The 24430-nt window shown below is 41.4% G+C and overlaps 1 protein-coding gene across 2 annotated transcripts; it reads left to right on the top strand.

The window, feature by feature from the left end:
• The first annotated feature begins 10560 nt into the window (after positions 1-10560).
• SNX12 (sorting nexin 12) lies at positions 10561-24006 on the top strand. 2 transcript variants are annotated; one of them, XM_030305441.1, is made up of 5 exons: positions 10571-10844; positions 17214-17309; positions 18466-18590; positions 18989-19079; positions 22414-24006. In XM_030305441.1, the coding sequence occupies exons 1-5, from the start codon at positions 10680-10682 to the stop codon at positions 22417-22419; spliced, it is 483 nt and encodes a 160-aa protein (XP_030161301.1). In that variant the 5' UTR covers positions 10571-10679; the 3' UTR covers positions 22420-24006. The 2 variants fall into 2 exon arrangements, with proteins under 2 accessions (XP_030161300.1, XP_030161301.1); XM_030305440.2 differs by lacking the exon at positions 22414-24006 and having other exon boundaries at positions 10561-10844; positions 18989-20849.
• Positions 24007-24430: the final 424 nt, after the last annotated feature.

Genomic DNA, 24430 nt, shown 5'->3' with positions numbered 1-24430 from the left:
TTTTCCCCTTTATTCAATAAATATTAATTGAGGGCCTATTACATGCCAGGGACTGTAAATACACCAATAAGAAAAAATGCTTGCCCTCATGGAGCACATAGTCTAGTGGATTTCACAGGTAATTAAACAAGCAGTTACATACAGCAGGATAAATACTAAGACCGGGAAAATATGAGGGGCTAGGTGTATAAAAGACGGGCATCTGGGTTGCCTGGGTGGCTCAGTTGGTTAAGTGTCTTACTCTTGATTCTGATTCAGGTCATGATCTCACGGCTGATGAGATGGAGTCCCACATCAGGCTCTGTGCTGACAGAGCAGGGCCTGCTTGGATTCTCTGTCTCCCTCTCTGCCCGTCCTCTGCTCACATGCTCTTTCTCTCAAAATATATAAATAAACATTTAAAAAATAAAAGAAGGGCATCTAATTTGGCCTTGGAGGATCAGGATGGATTCTATGAGGCAAGCTGAAGATAGGGAGGGGAGTGGGGCAGAGACTGTTCCAGACAGAGTGAACAGCAAGACTAAAGACTTACAAGCATTTGGGGTGCCTGGGTGGCTCAGTCGGTTGAGCATCTGACTTCAGCTCAGATCATGATCTCACGGTTTGTGAGTTCAAGCCCTGCATCGGGCTCTGTGCTGACAGCTTGGAGCCTGCTTCAGATTCTGTGTCTCCCTCTCTCTGACCCTCCCCTGTTCATGTTCTGTCTTTCTCTGTCTCAAAAATAAATTAAAAAATTTAAAAAAGACTTATAAGCATGAGAGAGACTCTCTTTTACCTGAAACTGTCTTTATTTTGCTTTTGTTCTTGAAGAATATTTTTACTGAACATAGAATTCTGGTTGACAGTGATTTCCCCCCCAGCAATTTATAGATGTTTTTCTGCTGTCTTCTAGTATCCATAGTTTCTGAGAAGTCCATTGCTATTTGGATCATTATATGTAATGCATTTTTTTCCTCTCATTGCTTTCAAGATTTTCTCTTGATCTTTGGTTATCAAGAGTTTGACTATGTTACACATAGGTACAGTTTTCTCCATATTTATCCTGTTTGGGCTCTGCTGAGCTTGAATCTGTAAACTTTTTTTTTTCTTTTTGCCAAATTTGGGAAGCGTTCAATCATTATTTATTCCAATAATGGTTCTGACCCCATTTTCTTTTTCCCCTTCTTCAGGGACTCCAATAACACATATTTTAGACTTCTTGTGCTGTCCCACAGGTCTGCAAGACTCCGTGCACTTTTTTCAATCCTCTTGTCTTCAGGTTACTTTCTATTACTATATCTGAAAGCTCATTGACTCCTTCCTCTGTTACTTAAACCTGCTTTTAAGTCCATCTAATTTTTTATTTCATATATTGTGTTTTTCAATTCTAGAATTTCCTTTTAGTTCTTTTTTATATTTTCTATTTTGCTGCTGAGGTTTCCTATCTTTTCATTCATTGCCGGGATATTTTTCTCTCTTCAAGGGTCATCACCTCAGGGTTAGCTTCCATCAGTTGTTTTTTCCTTTGAGAATGGGTCACATTTCCCTGATTCTTTATATTTGAATAATTTTAGAGGGTTTCCAAGACCTTGTGAATGTTCTATTGTGGAGACTTGATTTTGTTATATTCCTCTGAAGAGTGTGGATTTGTTTCAGCAGACAATTAGCTTAGTTAAATTGTAACTGAAAACTCTGCCTTGCCTGTCACAGGTGGCAGCTCAAATCTCAGTTTTGTTTGTCTTAGATTGAAGCTGCTTTGAGTCTGCCCTATCAATGCATGTGTGGTTCAGGATAAGTCTTGAAAGATTTCATACAGATAATGTAAGGCCCTTTTCTCAGATCTGTTTCTGAAATATTCCCTCACTTTCTAGAAACTGTGGTTGCCCCAGGCCCTGTCCTCTTGTTCTTCAGGTTAGACAGATGAGGGTTTCCTGATGTAGTTCTGGTGGTGTGGATGATGACTGCTGTCTGCCCTCAGGCTAAAGCCATAAAAATGGGAAACTTGTTCTATGCTGTTCCCTTGTTCTAAACCCCCTTCAATATCTGCCTGCTTTTTGTTCACTGTCTGGAACTTTCAGGTGTGTGTGTGTGTGTGTGTGTGTGTGTGTGTGTGTGTGTGTTATTCAGAGTTTATAGTTGCTATCTATTGAGAGTTTACTCAATCAAACTGAGAATGGAATCTGTGAGAGATTCTCAGATGAGCTTACTTCATATTTTGGGGGGAAAATTATAGCCCTCAACTTCTCTGTTTTTCACCTTAACATTTCTCTGAATTATCACTCATACTCTCTTCAGAGGAAAAAGGGGTAACTTGTTTTTCCCATCACCTCCTGTTTTGGGCAGGAACTACAATTCATCCATCTATTCATTCAGCTATGCAACAAATATACATTAAGTCAGGCATTGTGCCAGGCATTAGGGGTAGCAAGAGTAAGTAAAAATAGAGCCTACTTCACTGAGACTGCTCTCTTTAAGGTTGCCAAAGGTCTGTCCTCTTAATCACCAGATCAAATAAATTTATCTCAGTCTTAGAACTGTAACTTTATTGCTCCATTCTCCATTGACTCTGGTGACCAGCCTCTCCTTACAACTCTCTCTTTTGTCTTCCAGATCTTCCACCTCATTGATTTCTCCTCTCATTTTCCAGGTAGAGGAATTCTCAAAGACTTTGTCCTTGATGCCTTTCTTTTCTTGTCCTTGGCAGTCTTACTCAATCTTAGTGTTTCAACTACAACGTACATGCATGCCAAGACTCCTAAATCTCTATCTTCAGCCCTGACCTCTCTCCTGAGATTGAGACCTGAATTTAAGCTGTTTGTCTCCACCTGGTTGCCTAACAATCACATTAAACTGCACGTAGTCAAAAATCCAACTCATTATCTAGCCCCTGAACCTACTCTTCCTCCTATGTTTCCTATTTTGGTTAATTCCTGATACTGGAAGCATATAATTAAATAAGAGCTGGATCAGGGCTGTTGAAAAAGGGACTCTTGCGCTGGGTGGGAAGTTTGACAATAGGGAAAGCTCTAATGTCTCTTCCAATTCTATGATTCTATTATGTTCCCAGCACAGTGCTATACATTTCCTTTGAGGAGCTCACAACCAATTTGGGGGAGATAACAACTGAGTGATCACTAGTCCTGACTTCAAACGCAGCAGGAATTCAGAGAAAGGAGATAGTATGCATTGAGTTAGTAAGAGAAGACTAATCTAAGCTCTTCAAAGGTAGAAGCTGTATTCTTCTATTTCATTTCTGTCCTCACAGAACCATTCTCTACACACTGTAGAAACCCCATGAAGACTTTTTGAATGATTTTGTAATCATTATTAATGTTTAGTAAGTACACATTAAGTGCATAGTTCTTTATTAAATGATGCATGGGTTAACCAAGATTTGATACAGACTCTGACATTTTTCAATCACTCAGCCAACCAACAAATATTTACTGTCTATTATTTGCAAGACACCGTGCTATGCATTATGGGGGACACAAGATGCAAGAGAAATAGAAGTTTTAGTCTCTTCCCTTGAAGAGTTTACAGTATGGTTGGTAAGATGAGACATAAAGGCACACAAGGTTAATTAAGAATTCCAGTCAGGGGTGCCTGGATGGCTCAGTTGGTTAAGCTTCTGACTCTTGATTTTGGCTCAGGTCAGGATCTCATGGGTTCGTGACATCAAGCTCTGCATCTGGATGGAGACTGCTTGGGATTCTCTCTCTTCCTCTCTCTCTCTCTGCCCCTCCTGTACTCAAGCGCACATTTTTTTCTCTATCTCTCTCTAAATAAATAAACTTAAAAAAAAAGAATGTGAGTCAGATGGGCGCCTGGCTGCCTCAGCTGGTGGAGCATGAGACTCTTAATCTCAGGGTTGTGAGTTCAAGCCCCACATTGGGCATGGAGCCTACTTAAAAAAAAGAAAGAATGCGAGTCAGAGCCAAATGAACATTACAGACAAGAAGTCTGTAAAAATTTTAAAATTTATTGTAGACTGGACGGATATGGAGGCTTTATGGAGGAAGTGGGATCAGCACTTGGCTTTGAAGGATGGGCAGAAATTAAATAGGTTTGAAGTTCCCATAGTTATTAAGAAAATAGAATTCAACACAAAATGTTTCCAGCAAAAGACCAAACAGATAAAGAACAACATCTAGGCAAGAGTAGGCAGCTTCTACCAGAATGTTACTGAGCAGTTGTTAGTAACATTCTACCCCTTCCCACTATATACACTTTTACTCTTTCTCTCCTTTTTTCCTTTTCTATTTTTTTCATATTATTCCCTTTATGGTGACATACAGGGCTAAAAGAATCTTCTTTGAGAGGCAGTTTAAAAACCTGAGCTCCAAAACCAGACTGCCTGGGTTCAAATCCTGACTTTACCACTTATTAGCTGTGTGATTTTGAACAAGTTGCTTAATCTGTCCATGCATCACCAATAAAATGCAGATATAAAAATAGCCCACATGTCATATGCTTGTTTTGAGGATTAACAGAGTCAAAATATATAAAGTACTTAAAAGAGTGTTTGGCACATAGTAAGTGTTCAATGTTAGCTTTTATTTTTTTAATTAAAAATATTTATTTATCTTTGAGAGAGAAACACACAGAGCGCTAGCAGGAGAGGGGCAGACAGAGAGGGAGACATAGAATCTGAAGCAAGCTCCAGGTTCTGAGCTCTCAGCATAGAGCCAAACACGGGGCTTGAACCTATGAACCATGACATTAGCCAAAGTCAGACACTCAATCAACTGAGCCACCCAGGCGTCCCAATGTTAGCTTTTATTAAGGAAAGAAAGCTGACTGAAACATTATTATCTTTTCAGGTCTCATTGTTGCTGGATAATTCATTATATAATTAACAAACATCTATACGGAAGCTGCAGGACAGACAGACTCATATCAGCTAAAGAGTTAGGTCTTTGGCAACCCACCCTTGACAAACCTGCATAGATGCTCACACACTTAGGCCACATCACTTTTCCCCAAATTGCTCTCAACCCTAGGCCAGAGAGATTTTAGTAAAATAAATACAAAACCAACTTAAGTAGACAAGTTGGGTATTTAAAGGACACTTCATCAACACAGAGAGGGAACTGACAACTTCAGAAGGGATTTAAAATACAGACTTATCCCTGGGGAGGTGCCAGTTGAAATTAGGGTTAAATGAACTTCAGGAAGGGGAGAAGTCAATAATAGTAGTAGGCAGCTAGATAGGTGTGTGTGTGTGGAAAGAGAGCAGGGCTCTATAGAAAGGCAGCTAAACTCTGGATCCACATTCCCTGGAGTAGAGATTGTATGTTATAAGTGCTGCTCTCCGGTTTTCCTCACTGACCTACCTCTTTTACACTCAGACCTTCTCCCTATTCCCTCCTTGCAGTTCCAGACTCGTACTCCCAGGAACACAAACACCCCAAATTATGGGGACTTTTGGTTTGCTATTTCCTCAGGACAGCCTGAATAAAGACTAGAAAGAACTTCTTGTCAGTATGATTGCATAACACTGAGTTGGAGATTGTGCAATCTCCTTTTGGAAAAATTGAAGAGCAGGAAGATGGATAGGTGTTTTTTTTTTTAAATGCCTATTTATTTATTTTGAGAGAGAGACAGTGGGGACAGGGGGAGAGAGAGAATCCCAAGCAGGCTCTGCACTACCAGCCCAGTGCCCGAGGCAGGGATCAATCCCACGAACTGTGAGATCATGACCTAAGCCAAAACCAAGAGTTGGATGCTTAACCGACTGAGCCACCCAAGCACCCTGATAGGTGTTTGATTAAGGTGCAGTATTCTTTATGGGCAGGAGGGTGAGATTCCTTCAAATTCAAGGGTCCGACATCTCTGTCTTTTGTGGGTTTTTTTTCCCCGCTCTGGACTCCTTCTAGCAAAGAATGAGTGTGATCAAGGAAACCCAATGTGACCATTGAGTTTTGATGTCACCTGTTTGCCAAGAGATTTGACTGGGCTATTTTTTTCTTGGTGTGATAATTGAAGTACACAGGATAACTGTGCCTTGTTCAACATCACTTGGTAACTGTGAAGCTCTGTGCCTCTCATGAAAAGCAAAAAATTATGTGTGTGCGCACAGGCCCTGGTAAGCCAGCTGGTAACAGCTGTTATCTGTTGTTACTGCAAAGGATTTAATTAGCCCAGTACCCTCTACTCTGCTCTCCCTCCCCATCAAATCTTCCTCTTAAAAAAAAAAGAGCATGTATTTACACCTCATTATGAATTTAACTTGCACAATTCTCCTAGGTCTATTTGATTTTAAGCCTTATCCCTTCACTTACCTGTATATTCAACTTCCCACTTTCACTGACATCCCTCCTCCCCACCTCCGCTTTTAAACACAGTCAAGTCTCTCCTCCCTTTAAACAAACAGACAAACAAACAAACAAACCCTTTTTTGACTAAGCATTGCCCTCTAGCTACTACCTTTCTTTCTTAGGCAAGCCTCTCAAAAGAACAGTCTCTACTAAATGTTTCCACTTCTCCATCTCTGATTGGATTCTCAGTCCACTGCAGTCTGGGTTCTACCTCCCATGCTCCACTGAAACTGCTCTCATTTAAGCAATTATCAAATTTAGTGGACAGCTCCCAGGCCTTATATTATTTGACAGTTGCACTGTGTTAAACACTGTTAACTACTCACTTGCTCCTTTTGGAAAATTTCTTATCCCTCCCGCTCGGATCACTATTGTCTCTTGGTTCTCTTTCTACCTCTTGGACAACTTATTCCTTCCTGGTCTCCTTCACAAGCTTCTCTTCTGGTGCCTATCCTTTAATATGTTTCCCAAATGGAAAATTTTTTTCTGATTAAAAAAGAAATACATGTTCAGGGACGCCTGGGTGGCGCAGTCGGTTAAGCGTCCGACTTCAGCCAGGTCACGATCTCGCGGTCCGTGAGTTCGAGCCCCGCGTCGGGCTCTGGGCTGATGGCTCGGAGCCTGGAGCCTGTTTCTGATTCTGTGTCTCCCTCTCTCTCTGCCCCTCCCCCGTTCATGCTCTGTCTCTCTCTGTCCCAAAAATAAATAAACGTTGAAAAAAAATTAAAAAAAAAGAAAAAAAAAGAAATACATGTTCATTATGTAAAAATAAGACCTTTTAGAAAATTATAAACATTCCAATGGAAAAATTCCAACGGAAACCTCACCACACAGAAGTAACCACTATTAACATTTTGGCTTATATCCTTCCAGTTGTTAAAAATTGGTATATATATCCTATCCAGTAATACAAATGGCATCACATTACTATATGTTCTACCAGGTTTTTTCTTTTTTGTTTTTTTGTGGGCATCATTCCACCTCAATGAGTATAGAGCATTGTTTTAAATGGATACAAAAGAGGGGGCTTGACTGGCTCAGTCAGAAGAGCATGCGACTCTTGATCTTCGGGTCGTGAGTTTGAGCCCCACGTTGGGTGTAGAGATTACTTAAATAAATAAATAAAAACTTAAAAAAGAGAAATTATAAGTGGATATAAAAGAGAACACTGAATTTGGCCATTTACACAAAAGACTGTTTTATGATGGAAGTGACTGAGATATGAAGTCTGTAAAATGTAGGACCCACCACTATGTGAGACTTGCCATATAAACAAATTTGCAAGTTAGGGGAAAAAATGGCTACAAAAATATTTCATTGCATAAAATGAATAATTCTTTACTCTTAGAGACAAGCTCTGTGTACTTGTATCTTTGTGTGCCTGATTATTTTCTCAGGATAAATTATTGGAAGTGAAATTTCTAGTCAACAGTTTCAGCAAATAACATTAAAACTTTAAAAAAATTTTTAAGTTTATTTATTTATTTATTTAGAGAGACAGAGCACAAGCAGGGGAGGGGCAGAAAGAAGAAGAAACAGAATCCCAAGCAGGCTCCATGCCATCAGTGCAGAACCTGATGTGGGGCTCAAACTCACAAACTGCAAGATTATGACCTGAGCTGAGATCAAGAGCTGGATGCTTAACCAACTGAGCCACCCAGGCACCCCCCCCTCAATTTTTAAAATACAGGGGCACCTTGGTAGCTCAGCCAGTTAGGCATCTGACTCTGGGTTTTGGCTCAGGTCATGATCTCACGGCTTCGTGGGTTCGAGCCCCACATCGGGCTCTGTGCTGGCAGCTTGCAGCCTGCTTGAGATTCTCTCTCTCCCTCTCTCTCTGCCCCTCCCCCACTCGTGCTGTCTCTGTCTCTTTCAAAATAAATAAAACTTAAAAAAAGTTTTTTTAATACAAAAGTGCTTAAACATAAATGCAATGAAAACGAAAAAACAAGTCTCCCTGCCATCCCTGACTTCTGTTCTCCAGAGACAACCAGTACTACAAGTTTCTTGATGTCAAGTTTTTTTTTTAATAAATACTGCCAATTTGCCTCCCAGAAAAATTGCACAGATTTTATACTCTCATCAACATTGCCTGCTTTCACTGATTTTTAAATCTTTTGTCCTTGCCTCTTCACATTTTTCTTTCTGCACTGTATGCTAATAACTCCCAAATCTCTATCTCTAACCCTGATCACACCCTCAAGTTCCAGGCCAGTATTTCTAGCTGGACATCTCCACCCGGGTGTCCTATAGACATCCCAGATTTTTCTAGACTGAACTCATGGTCTTCCTTCCCACACTTACTCTTCTTTCTGTAATTCCAATTTTGATTGGTGGTGCCAGCATCCATCTCATTACCTAAATCAGAAACCTAGGAGTCATTTTCAATTTCTTCCTCTCCTTGCAAATAGTAATAATAGCTAATAGTTACTGAACACTCACCATTCACACATATTTTGTTTCATTTAATTCTCACGAAAGCCCCAGAGGTGGCTTTTAGTCTTATCATTTCCATTTCACAGTTGAAGAAAACTGGATAACTTGCTCAAGGCTATACAGCTAGGAAGCAGGGATTTAAACCCAGGCAGTTTAAGTCCATAGCTCACACACTTAAGCCCCATACTATACTACCACCATATTTCATCAGGTACAAGTTTTACCTATTTCCTCACTCTCAGTCCTGTTTCCTTTTCTCCATTCCCACCACGACCAACTGATTCCAAGTCTTATTATCAGTACTCTCATCATTAGTCTCATTCAATTCATCTTCCATGTTGCCTGAAAAATAATCCTTCTTAAACACAAATATGACCATGTCTTTTTTTCCTGTTGAAAATCCTTTAGTGGCTCCCTATCACTTACTTTGTAAAGCCAGAGATCCTTTGCTTCATAAAGAAGGAGCACCCTCATTGCCTGTCCCCAGCCGGCCTACCTCTCTAAGCACTTTCTTTACAGGATCTGAATTGGTCACAATTGCCTAAAAACATGCTGTTTCTTATTGGGATGACTTTGCACATGCTATTCCCTCTGCAAGAAATTGCCTTTCCCCATTTCCACTCCTATTTGTCCTTTATGTCTTTTCATGTCTGTCAAACTCAGATGTTTCCTCCTCCAGGAAGCCTTCCCTAATTCCTCCAATTATTCATGTCCCATGTGCTGCTTTAAACATTCACTTATTTTGTATTTGTCATTAGTTTTATTTTCTTGTCTCCCTTTCTAGAATGTTAACTCTTTGAGGGCTGGGTCGCTCTTCTTCAACTTTAGTATTTAGCATGTTGCCTAGCACATAAGTAGTTGCTTAGTAGATATCGGTTAAATTGAATTAAATAACTGTGAAAATTTGGGCCTTGTACTCTGTTGAAAGGATTTCAGGCATCAGTGGTACAGGAAAAATCAGAAGAGGCAGGTGCAGGGAGGAGAAAGGATGACCTAAAATCACCACTGTTAGTGTGGGGCACCACCCCTTCATGTGTGCCATGTATAAATTAATCATATAAATATCAATATGTCTAAAAAATATCAATATGTCTATGGATATTTTCTCATTTAGATACGTACTCTTTCTCCATTATGGGCTGCAAGCAACCTCAGAGCAGTGCCAAGTATGATGTTCTGCACAGTAGAGACAGAACGTATGAAATAAATGCCTTCAATATGCTGAGAAATATATCTGAGTACATCTGGGCTTAAGCTTTCTGTGGTAACAAGTGGAGGATGAAGCTATGCCCCGATTTTCCTGGAAAGGGAGAATGAGCAATCATATTTACCCCATCCCCGCTGCTTCCCTGGCACCATTGTGCAGAGTGCTCGGTTGCGGGTGGAATGAATTGAAATGATCAGTGGCACAAGTGGCAGGGCTGCGTTCTAAGTTCTTAGTATTATGGTTGGAACCCCTCCCTCTGGAGAACACCCTTCTATTTTCGCGCAAAACCCTGACTTATTCAGGTCACGGGGCTTCGGCCTATCACTGCAAGGTCCCCGTTTGCGGGGCAGTGCCCGCTGCCGATAGATACTGGGTAGAAGACAATTTCTTGGGTTGAGGAGCAGCGATTGGCGGATCCCGCCTCTAATGCTTCCCAGGACATCGGGCGCTGCGTGTCCGAGATGCCGGTTCCGGGGCGGCCACAAATACCACCCGGAAGCCTGAATGAGGCCTCCGAAGTACAGGACTCACAGCCCTCAGAGTGGCCGCTATTCAGGGTGCCGGGCCCGGGGCCAAGGCAGCGTGCGCGTGCTTGCGTGCGTGCGTGGGCGCGCGTGCGCGGCGCCGCTGTCTGTGGGTTGGCTGGTTATTTTGCAAGCGGGAGGGGCTGTGCGCGCTCCTGCCTCCCGCCTCTGTCCCCCACCCCCTTCCCCGGTCCCAGTCTCTCCTTCGGAAAGATGTCGGACACGGCAGTGGCTGACACTCGGCGCCTTAACTCGAAGCCGCAGGACCTGACCGACGCTTACGGGCCGCCAAGTAACTTCCTGGAGATCGACATCTTTAATCCACAGACGGTGGGCGTGGGCCGCGCGCGCTTCACCACCTATGAGGTTCGCATGCGGGTGAGTCACGGGGTGAGGGAGACAGCTGAGGGAGGACCGGGCGGCTGGGCGGGGGCTTCCAGAAGGCGCTCGAAGGGGTCATTTGGGGGTTGGGGGCAGAGGTCTCCAGACTCGGTTGTGGCCCTAGGATACAGAAAAGTCCAGAGGGGGACATCGGACTGGGGTGAGGGAAAATAAGTACCTATGAGCAAGAAGTGAAGCCTGGCTGGATAGGGTGGGGAGGATGGGGAAGATTAGAGTGGGGAATTCAAGGAAATAGGAACCCTGAGTGCAGCGACAGAAGAAGGGAAGGAAGAGTGACAGAGGGCTGGGGAATGGAAAGACAAGGTGATATATCGCTGGGTCCCATAACAAAACTGGGTTGTGGGAAGTCAATCCGAAGAGGGAGGGCAGGAAGCCCCGATTTCTTCCTCATGAAGTCTCCCTGGGATGATGGAGTTAAGCAAAGCCTGCATTGAAGGGAAGGTAGACCCCAGGAAAGGGAGAGAGTGGGCTTGGTAGAGCAGAAATAAGAAAGGGAGTCTCCCTGACACCGAGTGCTTCCCAGACTTGTGTGGAATTAGCATCTGAAGGAGAGAAATGTTTTCTGCTTAAGTTTTCTCAGGTATCACATGCTGTGTCTTACGGTGAAATCTGGCCTTGCCCTGGGATTGGTGGATTGTCAGTCGGTACTCAAAACATCCTGTGCTGATCCTTTAGATTTGAAGTAGCCAGTATTTCAGTATTGGCTCCCATTTGGGCTTTCTGTATACAAATGGCCATTTGCCCTTTCTGTTCTAGATTAACTTTTTGGATTAAGACTGTTGTCTGCGATTACTTTAATGTATGACATTTCGGGACTGCCCAGGAGTGGCTTCTTCCAATGTGCACTACAGAGGACTTTATTCTCTAGTTCTTAGTCCACATTACAAGGATGGAATGTGCAGATAAAGTAGTGGTTTGCACGTTCTTTAGCCCAGTTGAAGTGGTTACAGGAAGAAAAGTTAGAGGCCCATTTTCTAATTTTCCTTATTTTTTTTTTTTCTCAGACTAGAGGGCCAGAATATTCTCTATGGACAGCATGCTGCTCAAACAGCATTTGAAGACCTATAAAAGAGTGTATGTGCTTTCATTTTTGACTGAATGAATTGAATGAGAGAGTGTGTCTCCTACATGGGCTTTGAAATTTAATTGAGAAATGGTGTCCAAATTCCGAGTTTCACAAAGTCCAAACTGAAGAAAGAAAATCGAAGCAAAAATTGAGAAAAACTCATCTATATAAGAACTACCTGAAATCAACTCTTTGGAGAAGAATGGAAGTTAGATCCCTCAAAATATGATCAAAAGTCTGGAACTGTTAGTGATAGAGAACTTAATTACCTGAGGAAGCTTGGGCATAACTTGTTCAATGTGAGGATTCTCTGCTGTGGGGTTTTGGAGACAACATCTCCATCCATTACCCAAGAGCCTTAGGGATTATGAATGAAACAGCTCTCTTCTTAAGGCATTCTAATAACAACAGAGACTGTTCATCCAGTGCCTACTATGTGCCAGGCACCGAACTAGGGTTCAGTTTCTAAATCCTTACAAAAATGACATTTTACAGATAGGAAACTGAGGAGGAATGCAGTTTAAGTAACTTGCCCAAGTACACATAGCTAGTAAGTGACAGGGCTGATATTTGAACCCAGATCTGACTGACTCCAAAGCCCATCATACTCTTTGCATTACACTTCAGTCTCTTTGGCAATGCTTAGTTGCAAAACTTTAGTGCACAATATTTTTTTACCCACCAAGCTTTCCATCTATCCTTTTCACAATTTCTAATTGTACAGTGATGATAGGTTTGATGGCAGTTCCTAGTTGTGTGAATTTTAATTTGTATTGTTTATATTAATTTGTATGGCTATCTAGACTTAATATTTTAATTTAACTCTGTGTAGGGGAGAAGTTGGTAAATTCATTTAGTTTTTAGTTGCTATATTAGGTGATTGATCATGGTAGGCATTTTAGGGAGTATGAGACTCAAGAGACTGGGCTTTGGGAATTAAAATTTGTGTATGGTAGAAGCAGATGGCACTGACTTTCTTCTTTATATAATAACTAAATATTTCTGAAGGTGTTCTCTTATTTTGCTCAGGAAAGAATTCCCCCCTCCCACCCTTCCAAGAAATTAGGAATCTGGAGAGGTATCCTGGTGACTTCACATAATGTGTGTGGAACTTTTCAAATGTCAGTTGTCCTGTGGACTTGAATTTTGTTTCTGTCTCTCCTTTCCCTTGACTTTGTGTTGATCAGAGCCAACGACTCTGTATATCCTGTACTACACAATCCTGTCTTCCTCAAATGATTTGTAGGTTGGAGCTGGGAGACTATCTTAGTACATAGTGGCCCCTTCCTTACATGGCTAGGTGTGAAGATGAGAGGTCATTATTGTCACCATCCTGTGGGGGTAGGGGAAGAATAGGAGTTTTGTGAGTCAAAGGAAGAAGTCCACAAAATGGCAGTGGATGGTTTCACTATGCCTTGGAAGCAGCTACTCAGCATTTTCCCCCCTTTGTTCTGTTCGCTTCTGTAAAAGCCTACTTGTTAAGGTTCTACTCTTTGGGGATCACAGTATTTGTAATGAATTCTGGTGGAAACCTAGAATTACATGATACCAAAGCACTTCTTTTTTTCTTGCAGTATTATTTTTCTCCCCATCTTTGTTGAGATGTTATTGACATATAACATTGTGTAAGTTTAAGGTGTACAATGTGATTATTTGATACTCATACAGATTTCTTGCAGGGTTCTGAGTATTTTCTTTATAATGTTTTCTTTTAAATGGTTAAAATATGCACATGGTACAAAATTCAAAAGATACAAAAAAGATGTACTGTAAAAACTAAGTCTTCCACCCTCTGCCCTCTAGAGGTTCCCTTTTCCAAAGAAACCATTGTTTCCAGTTTTTTCATTTATTCTCCTAAAGAATAGGTTGTAATAAAACATTGCTTTACCTGTATCTCACTCTCCTTCAACTCATTGACATTCCTTGGACCTTGATCATAGGTGGAGTTGTAACTAGTGTAAGTTGGCTAGTTATTTAGCTTTTGATGACCTATACCTAGAACTGGATCCTGGAAAGACAGTTTCCAGACGTGAGGACTACAAAGCATGATGTAGTGAGGACTGTGTGAAGCTCTAGCATAACTGGGAGATGTTCTTTTCCTGCCCTGAGGCAGTTGTGGAGGCTCAGGTCATAGTTCAGGAGAGAAACTAGTTCCTTTTATTTCCATCTGCTGATACGAGTTGGCTGGTGGAAAATACAGTCAACTTTAATACATGTGGTTGGCCATTTCTATTTGGAACTTGTAGACAGGAGTGAGGATTAGGGCTTTTTGTTTGTTGGTAGTTCATGTTGCCATTAGAGCCTTGGGAAAATTATCAATGATTAAGATGTGGGAATAAGCTGATCTATATGAGGGAGCAAGATATGGTAACCCAACTTAATGTAATTGCTATTTCTGCCGTACTTTCTAGACAGGGAGAAGGTAAACATACCTAGGGCTTCTATTAATCAGTTGAGTATTTACTGAGTAACTTGCATAGTCTGCATTTAGGGAGATGCAGAAGTAGTGACAGCTTCTGATTTCAATGAAATTATAGTTTAGTTAAGTAGCAAGACTAACATGATGCATAAAACAATAGTGTGTCAGACACTACTAAAGTATAAATGTCATAGGAGTTCAGAGGAGAGGGAGACCAGTAAATTAAGCTGGTGTGTTCAGGAAGATTTCCTGGATGAAATGGGACTTGAGCTCGGACTTGTAGAATGGGGACAATTTGAGGAAATTTGAGGAATGGGTATGATTTGAGGAAATCATACCTTGGAGGTGCTTTTCTCTTATTCTTTTACAGGGAACTTAAATTCACTTTTGGGGACACCTGGGTGACTCAGTTGATTAGGTGTTTGACTCTTGATTTTAGCTCAGGTCATGATCTCACTCACCGTTCATGAGTTTGAGCCCCATGTAGGGCTCTGCGCTGACAGCATGGAGCCTGCTTGGGATTCTCTCTCACCCCCTCTCTCTGCCCTTCCCCCGCTCACGTGCACTCTCTCTCAAAATAAATAAACATTAAAAAAAAACTTTTCAATTGAAAATGTAATACATGCATGTGACAAATTCAAATTGTTCAGTGAAAAATGTGACCCTCCACCCATTCCAGTTGTTTAGTCTTATACTCCAAAACCAATCACTGTTATGAATAAATATTTTATTCATAAATACAAATATATACACATATACATATCCCTTTTTAAATTGAAGTATAGTTGACACACATGGTACATTAGTTTCAGGTGTTCAACGTAGTGATTTGACAAGTTTATACATTACACTATGCTTACCACAAGTATATGTGGTATGTATACTGTGTGTGTGTATATATATGTATATGTGTGTGTGTATATATATATATACATATATATATATGTATATATATACATATATATGTATATATGTATGTATATATATATATGTGTATATATATATATATATATATATAACTATATTTCCTGTGTTCTTATTCCCATGCCTTACTCATTCCATAACTGGAAGCCTATATCTCCATTCCCGTTCACCCATTTTGCCCATACCCCTAGCCCCCTCCCCTCTGGCAACCAACAGTTTATTCTCTTTATTTATGGGTCTGCTTCTACTTTTGTTTATTTGTCATGTTTTTTAGATTATACATATAAGTGAAATCATATAGTATTTATCTTTATCTGTCTGGCTCATTTCACTTAGCCTAATACCCTCTAGGTCTATCCATGTTATCACAAATGGCAAGATCTCATCTTTTTTTCTAGCAGAGTAATATTCCACTGTGTGTGTGTGTGTGTGTGTGTGTGTGTGTGTGTGTGTGTGGCACATCTTTATCCCTTCATATTTTTATTTTATTTTATTAAAGTTTATTTACTTATTTTGAGAGAGAGTGTGAGCAGGGGATGGGCAGAGAGAGGGAGAGGGAATCCCAAGCAGGCTCCGTGCTGCCAGTGCAGAGCACAGTGTAGGGCTTGAATCTGCGAATAGTGAGATCATGACCCCAGCTGAAACCAAGAGTCCAATTCTTAACTGACTGAGCCACCCAGGCGCCCCCGTATTTTCTTTTTAAAGTTTATTTCTTTTGAGAGAGCACGCACAGTGGAGGAGGAGCAGAGAGAGGGAGACAGAGAGAATCCCAAGCAGGCTCTACACTGTCATTGTGGAGCCCAACGCAGGTTTCAAACTCACAAACGGAGATATTGTGACCTGAGCTGAAATCAAGAGTCTGACACTTACCTGACTGAGCCACCCAGGCACCCCTCATTGTTTTTTCTGTTTATTTATTTATTTTTGAGAGAGAGAGCAAGCGGGGGAGGAGCAGAGAGAGAGGCATACAGAGAATCTCAAGCAGGCTCTGTGCTATGAGCACAGAGCCCAACACAGGGCTTGAACCCATAAACCATGAGATCACGACCTGAGCTGAAATCAAGAGTCAGACGCTTAACCAACTGAGCCACCCAGGTGCCCCACATGCATTCATCTTTTGATGGACACTTGGGTTGCTTCCATATTGGGTTGCTTGGCTGTTGTAAATAATGCTACAATAAACAAAGGGGTTCATATATCTTTTAGAATTAGTGTTTTCATTTTCTTTGGGTAAATATACATAGCCTTTTTTTAAACCAAATAGGGGTAAGCTGTATGTACTGTTCTGTAACTTGATTTGATGCTTAATATATTTTCATACTGGCACATGTATATTTCACATTCTTTTCATAGCTGTATAGTAATTCTACTGTATAGGCATAGCATAATTTATTTAACCAATTGTCTATTGATGGACATATAATTATTACAAGTACAGTACAGTGAAAACCCTTGTATATACATATTTGCATACAACTTCAAGTCTATTTAAAATTTGTTTTTACGTTTTATTTATTTTTGAGAGAGAGAGAGCACAAGTGGGGGAGAGGCAGAGAGAGAGGGAGACACAGAATCCAAAGCAGGCTCCAGGCTCTGAGCTATCAGCACAGAGCCCGACGCACGGCTCAAACTCACAAACTGTGGGATCATGACCTGAGCCAAAGTTGGACGCTCAACCGACCGAGCCACCCAGGGGCCCGAACTTCAAGTCTATTTATAGGATAAATTCTAAGCAGCAAGTGACTTCTAGTCACCATCTGTGACAAGGCTGGATGTGGTAAGGATTGGTATTTACCTGGTGGTATTTTAAAGGAGTTATAGGAGCATGGTCCACAGGAATTATTTCTTCATTGGGACCTAAGTGGTTCTGACAGGTGGCCACTACAGGCTGAACGTTAGTTACCATCTCTCTTCTCTCATTTTTCCTTCCCTGTAGACAAACCTACCTATCTTCAAGCTGAAGGAGTCCTGTGTACGGCGGCGCTATAGTGACTTTGAGTGGCTTAAAAATGAGCTGGAGCGAGATAGTAAGGTATGACCCATTCCCTGTGTGGAATCTTTGGAGGAGGAGATCTACATAGGCTCATAAGGAATAAGATTCTAGTCTATAAAATATTTAAAAAATTTTTTTTAATATGAAATTTAGTATACTCTGGTTTCTCTTCAGATCGTCTAAATCTTTCGCCTTTTAATATGAACTTTATTGTCAAATTGGTTTCCTAAAAAAAATTTTAATGTTTATTTATTTGTGAGAGACAGAGAGAGAGCAAGAGCAGGGGAGGGGCAGAGAGAGAGGGAGACACAGAATCCAAAGCAGGCTCCAGGCTCCAGGCTCCAAGCTGTCAGCACAGAGCCTGATGCAGTGCCCAAACTCACAAACCGCGAGATCATGACCTGAGCTACAGTTGGCCTCTTAACCGACTGAGCCACCCAGGTGCCCCTGTGGTCTATAAAATCTTAAAGGCAGTGGAGAGGCTGAACACTATCAAATCCCAGCACATTGGATCTGGGTGATACCCTTTGAAACTTGAAAGTGGTAAGTTCAGGACAAATTTTAAAAGAAAAAATATTACTTGAATCAGTGGTGAGTAAAGTCATAAAACTTAACTTATATAGGTACTAAAAATGTAAGTGTAGATCGTGTCAGAAAAGACCTAGCTAAATTCTTGGATACTAGTGGATTGTTAAAGAAAGTGAGGAATATTTGGAGTTTATTTCCTTTTTTTTTTTTTTTTGAGGTGGTAAATCTGTCCTTCCATAAAATCACTTGGATTTTTTTATGTTTGTTTATTTTTAAGATAGATACAGAGCACGAGCAGGGGAGAGGCAGAGAGAGAGAGAGAGAGAGAGAGAGAGAGAGAGAGAGAGAGAGACAGAATCCAAAACAGGCTCCAGGCTCTGAGCTATCAGCACAGAGCCCAACATGGGGCTCGAACTCAGAACGGTGAGATCATGACCTGAGCTGAAGTCAGACGCTTAACCGACTGAGCCACCCAGGTGCCCCTGGATTCATTTTTTACCTAAGCCATCTTTACTGTTCTTATGGCCTCAGTTCTTACAAGTTGCCAGCTGTGGGATAAGATAGACCCTGGCTAATAGTCTAATAAGAAATGAGGTATACAGTGCTTCACCATCTCGTTCCTTCTTCATCCTCTCCCATGTGGCTGATATTTTGTGTCTGCCTGCAGATTGTAGTACCACCACTGCCTGGGAAAGCCTTGAAGCGTCAGCTCCCTTTTCGAGGAGATGAAGGGATATTTGAGGAGTCCTTCATTGAAGAAAGGAGGCAGGGCCTCGAACAGTTTATTAACAAGTAAGCCAAGTTCCTGGGGACTCCTCTTGCTCCTTTTGCCATCATGGTCTTTCTGTGTTTTGTCTGTCTCCTCTTTTGTGATGTGTAATAAGATGTGTTGCCGGTTGTGTGGTGAGCTGACTGGACAGTAAAACTCCATTCCTTTGAGCAGAATTCTGATCCTGTACCTCAGGGCCTGAAAAGGCCTTGGATGTGTTTGGGGATTTTCCCCTACCTCACCTGTCTATCTCCCTTCTCCTACAACATCAGGGTTGGAGTGGTGCCTCGTTGCTGTCCTCTACTTACTTGAACCTCTGGAAGAGCTGATGTTGCCCTTTCTCCCCTGTCCACACCCCCATTGCTCTGTGAATTCTCTCTGATCCCAGATACTACTGATAACCATCTTGGTCTCTTTATAGAATTGCTGGGCACCCACTGGCTCAGAATGAACGCTGCCTACACATGTTCCTGCAGGAGGAGGCAATTGACAGGAACTACGTCCCTGGGAAGGTGCGCCAGTAGGAGCCCCTCTCACCACTTGCCCTCTACTTTCCTGCTGAAATGACATTGATTTTTACACTAAGCCTCTCTCTCTGTCTCTTTGATCTGAAGTTGGCTGCCCATCCCCTGGCCTGATAGACTGTCTGGCATTGTGTTTCTTGGTACCTGACTACACCGTGGGCACTCTGCTAGGATCCTCTTCTCTGAGAAGAGGTGGGAGACCACAGGCAGATGCTCTTTGCTTGGGGTGCGGGTGGGGGGATTGGACTGGAAGGCAATTCCTTGGGCATTTACCCTTGCCAGAAGGCTAATCTTATGGGGGGTGGGGGTCTTGTGCTGGTAGGGCACTCGGATACATACTGATGCTGCAAGTCCAGGGGATTTTCTTACTCTTAGGTTTAACCAGAAACGCTGAGCAGGGAAAAACCCTGCCTTTCCTACCTGCATGAACTTTTTTCTTTTGGGGAAGGTGGTAGAGACCCAGAAGTTCTTGTTTTCTCTAGGCCTGCTCCCAGTTTTCTCAACGGTTTCTTTTGTTCCTTTCTCTCTCCCTTGTTGCTTTTCATGGTAGTAAATCCTCCTGAGTCTAAGCAGTCTGTTGTGTGGAGCAAGGTGTGTGGGTTTTCTGGGCCCCTCATCATGGCTGCTTCAGAGTCAGAAGAAAGCCATAGGGCAGTATGGGAACTCTTGTTGTCTAGCCCTCTCCTTTGTGGCTCCCCACTCTGGCTGCCTGTTCTCGCTCATCAGCAGGTGAGTCAGTACAGGCCAGCAGTTTCCACCCCCCCCCCCACAAGCCCTTGCTACTTTATAGGTTACCTTTGCGGGTTTGATGGCTTGAGGGGTGGGGACAACTCACCACTGCCAGGTAACTTCCTAAAGGGTGGGAGTGGATCATTTTCTAGGTACCTCCCAGTGGTTGGGAAGGGCATCACCACCCTCTTCCTTCCATTCTTCCTCCCCACCCCACTCCCGCCATCCCATTTAGTGCTGCCACAAGGCCGAAGCACATGAACAAACCACACAGTCTCTGACTTCTCCTAAGCACTTTGAGCTGTTGAATGGGGCTCAGGGGCAAGAGTTGTCGCTGCCCTCCCCAGCTTGGTCACAGGGTTACTGAACTGCCTGTACCTGTTTCCCATGGAACTCCAGTAGTCTTCCCAGAATTTGAGCTAGAGGTAGCAGCTGGGTATGCATGTCCCAAATCTTAAGAGTCTGAAGCAGCTTTCCTGGGCTTCTATCTGGAGGATAGTGGTTTGTTTGCTGGGGCCTGATATCTCTCTCCAGTGGTGGGATGGGAGCAAGTTAACTGGTGTCATGTCAAAAGTGGGGACTCTTTGCTTAGACTCTATCATGGAAGGATCGGAATTCTCTGTATGGTCTTGGGGAAAAGGATTGTGGAGTTGGACAAGACCCTGATCAGAGAGTTTAGGATTGGATTTTGACATGGGATTTGGAGTCTTTCTCAATGTTGAAGTTCCCTGAGACAGATCAGCTCTCCAGCTGCTGAGCCTGTACCAGGGGCTGAGCAGCCCCTAGAGAGAGGCTGTGCTCCCTTTCCCACCTCCCAAATGTTGGTGTTGTTGCTGCCTTTTTGATTTGTATCCTCTGTTATTGACTTTTTTTTAAGAATTCTTTCATTGTGCACAAGTGCTGAAAGCCTGAGGCCCCATTTCTGCTGTGTATATATCCTGACTCGGGGCTTTTATTCAGCAAACTGTTCATTCTTCTGTCAGACAATGTCATATTCAACTCTGTTCATATTAAACCACTGTGAAGCAAGCCTCTGTTTTCCTGCTTAAGTTGTAGTATTTTTTAGTGTCTAGGATATTCTTGGTATTGTGCAGAAATCATACAACATGGTCAGTATCCTGAGGTGATAAGTTAAGTTTGGCATTTAAATTAAAAAAACAACAACCAGAATCCTAGCTGCCTGTAGCGATATTTACCTATCCTTGCAACTCCCAATTGACTTTGTCACCGAGGTAATGTGTCTTCTTGCAGGAAGTAGCCATAGGGCTCAATACCCGTGGTTTGGTTCAGATTTAGCAGATTTGGTTTTTAACCTTGTGGGTTTCTACTAATTTGGGCAGAATATATTTATAGTGTGTGTGTGTGTGTGTGTGTGTGTGTGTGTGTGTGTGTACATATATATGCATATGCTATATGTGTACATAAACACGTGTGTGCAAGTGCTCATCATCCAACCTACCACCTACAAACACTATTTCTTTTATAGTTTTTTTTTTTTTTTACCTCAATTGAGACTTTTTTCTTTCAAATAGATTTGATGCAGGCAGAAAGGTGAGTGAACTTTGAGAACTTTTTTTTTTTTAACTCTGAGAACATTTTTTTTAGGTTTACTTATTTATAAATATAAATTTATTTATTGAGATAGAGACAGTGTGAGTTAGGGAGGGGCAGAGACAGGGGGAGAAAGAGAATCCCAAGCAGGCTCCACACTGTCAGCGCTGAGCCCGATGTGGGGCTCAAACCCATGAAACTGAGATCATGACCTGAGCCGAAACCAAGAGTCGGACGCTCAACAAACTGAGCCAGCCAGGTGCCCCTCTGAGAACTTTTGATGGGTGGATATTTTCATCTGACCGATGTGTTCTGAAATGGCTTCCTACACAAAGTGGCTTTTAGTAAAGGTTTGGAATGAGAGGAGGTAGGAGTCTTGTCATTTGGGAAGTCAAAGCAAGTTTTAATCATGAAGTTGAGCATGGAAAGAAGGTATAGAAAGGGATGTGGTCAAAACACGAATTAAGGTGACATAACAATGTACTTGGGTGTAAGTAGAAGAGTGGGGGCTGAATTGAAGTTAAGAGGTTTTGGTAGTTCGGGAATTAGATGACTAAAGGTATCTGAGGGGATAGGGAAGAATAGAAGTTTCTGTGAGATAAAAGAAAAGAAGAATAATTAGAGAAATGCAACCTTCATAAACAGCAGTGTTAGAGAATGAATTAGAGAATAACTAGAAAAGGCAACTATAGAATAAAGTTTCAAAATTTTGGACAAATGACATTCATTTAACAAGTACCAATTCCTAGCCTTCTGTGTGCCCAGTCTTATGCTAAAAGCTGGATGGGGTGGGGTGGTTGTGGTACAAATAAAAGAGGATTGCATTCTCTTTTCTTCATAGACTTTATTTTGTACACTTTGTAGACTTTATTCCCTCTTTGGAGTCAAATGGGTCATGTTAGCATAGTAACTGGGTCCTGAAAGAGCCCCAAATCCAAGCCCTCGTACCTACCAACACCAAGGAGAAGGTTTCTTTCATGAGGAATTCACATTTCTGCATGTACCTAAATGTTTATCACTAATTAATTCCTTTTATTCATAGCACTGAAGCAGCTCAACCTTATACTGGGACCTGGGCGACAGAGGCTAACCAAAAATTTTAAACATAGTAGCTAGACCCAAAAGAAGTCTAAATCTTCACATTCTGGAGATGACTTATCTACTACCCTTTGACCCATTCTTTGACATGAGGAGTTGAGCTGGTAAAGGATGGAAGAGGTGAGCGGCCTTCAAACTGCGCTGGAGTTTTTGTTTGATGTGACATCCTAGCTGAGACAGTTCTGTCTTCAAATATATGCTGTCATAATTTAAGTAAAATTATTTTTACTGTGGAAATGCAGACCGACTGCTCACTGAAATGGATATTTCTTCATATCCTGAAGACTTTTGAGTCACCTCTGGTCTTCTCTTCTTAGACACAATAACAGTTCTAATTTTTCCTCACTTGGCTCGTTTTTTACCCTTTTAACTTTATTATTCTGAAATCTCTCCAAGGTCCTTATATGTCCCTAAGTCATAGAGTCTAAAACTGGACACCACTTTAATTATAGCCTGAAGGTTAGGTGGTTGTTAGTCCATTTATACATCGTAGTATTCAAGTTTACTTTTAAAATATAAATACTTTGTGACTAATTTAGCTTGTGGTTCTCTGCCACTCCCTTCCCGACCATCCACCACCCTTCATTCCTCTTATCTTTTGTTTTGCTTTGCTTTTACAAAAAGAAATAATTGTTCTTATTTTTATTTTCTCTTGCCTGCCTATCTATCTATCTATCTATCTATCTATCTATCTATCTATGCTTTTGAGAACAGAAAGCTCATTCCTTACAAAACAAATTGGATAATTATTAACATTACACGGAATAAAGGATTTTTTAATTCACAGCAGGTTTTTGTTAAATAGGTGTTTCCTGCAGTGGTTTTAAGTGTTTGTATATAGATCATCAATTACCTGATACAGAGAAACTGAATGTACAGGATTAAGAGGTACTGCCAATTGAAGAGCAATCAGAAATTAGATAAAACAGTTCTTAAGTGAACAGTGAAATACATTTAGAGTCACAGAAATTTATACATTACTTTTCAGGAAAATGTTATTTTACCCATAATGTTTTTTATCCAAATACAGTCAACTTTTGATCATCTGTGCCAATGGAGAGCTTTTTATTTTGTTATGCATAAGACTTTAAAATATTTCCTAATATGTCATCAGAAGAAGACTCAGGAAGATCTGAGAAGTAGAAAAGGAATAGTAGGCCCAGAATAGAAACCTGGGTCCTGGAACCAGCTATGCTAGTTAGCTGGCTATATAGCACCTACAGGCAGGTTGCTTCACCCATCTGGACCTGTTTTCTCAACTGTAAACTGAGGGCATTTGACTGAATGGTTTCTGAGGTATCCTAAATCTCGATTTTTTTTATGATTTCCAACTCTTGCCCTAAGGAACTGAGTAAACCCTGGAGGTGATGCTACCAAACAGGTGGAAGCAAAGTTTTTCCCATTTGATGGGGTTTGCTGTAGTGTAGTTTTCTCTCCCAGAAATGAATGACCCTTCACTTACCCTGATTAGAGTTTGTTTGCCCACATCCTGTAGTATCAAGTCATGAGTAGTACCACATTGAAACTCGGTGTTGAATTGATTTACAGTTGCCCTAATTTTATCCTAGGTCTTCTAGTTGAAATTTTTTATGTATTTGTTTTTTAAAGATTTTATTTTTAAGTAATTTCTATACCCAGTGTGGGGCTTGAACAACCCGGGCTTTACAACCTAGACAGGGGTCGCATGCTCTACCCAACTAAGCAGCCAGGCACCCCTAAATTGAAATTTTTAAATGAAATAGTCACCTCATTCCTGTATGGAATTATTCTTATTTAAAATGTAGAAATTGTCATTTTGTTCATTGTTCTTATTACAAAAGTGTCTATTTTGTTAAAATGTTTTATGTGGTGATAAAAATTCAAAAGTAATTAATGGTAGTTGACAAAGTTGAAGAAAACATAAATGTGTAAAAAGTGAGATTTCTCGTGCTCGCTTCGGCAGCACATATACTAAAAGTGAG

The sequence above is a fragment of the Lynx canadensis genome, chromosome X (assembly GCF_007474595.2).
Source record: "Lynx canadensis isolate LIC74 chromosome X, mLynCan4.pri.v2, whole genome shotgun sequence".
In the NCBI taxonomy this organism is placed as follows: domain Eukaryota; kingdom Metazoa; phylum Chordata; class Mammalia; order Carnivora; family Felidae; genus Lynx; species Lynx canadensis.
The sequence above is the reverse complement of the archived record's forward strand: the minus strand, read 5'-3'. Positions and strand labels throughout refer to the sequence as shown.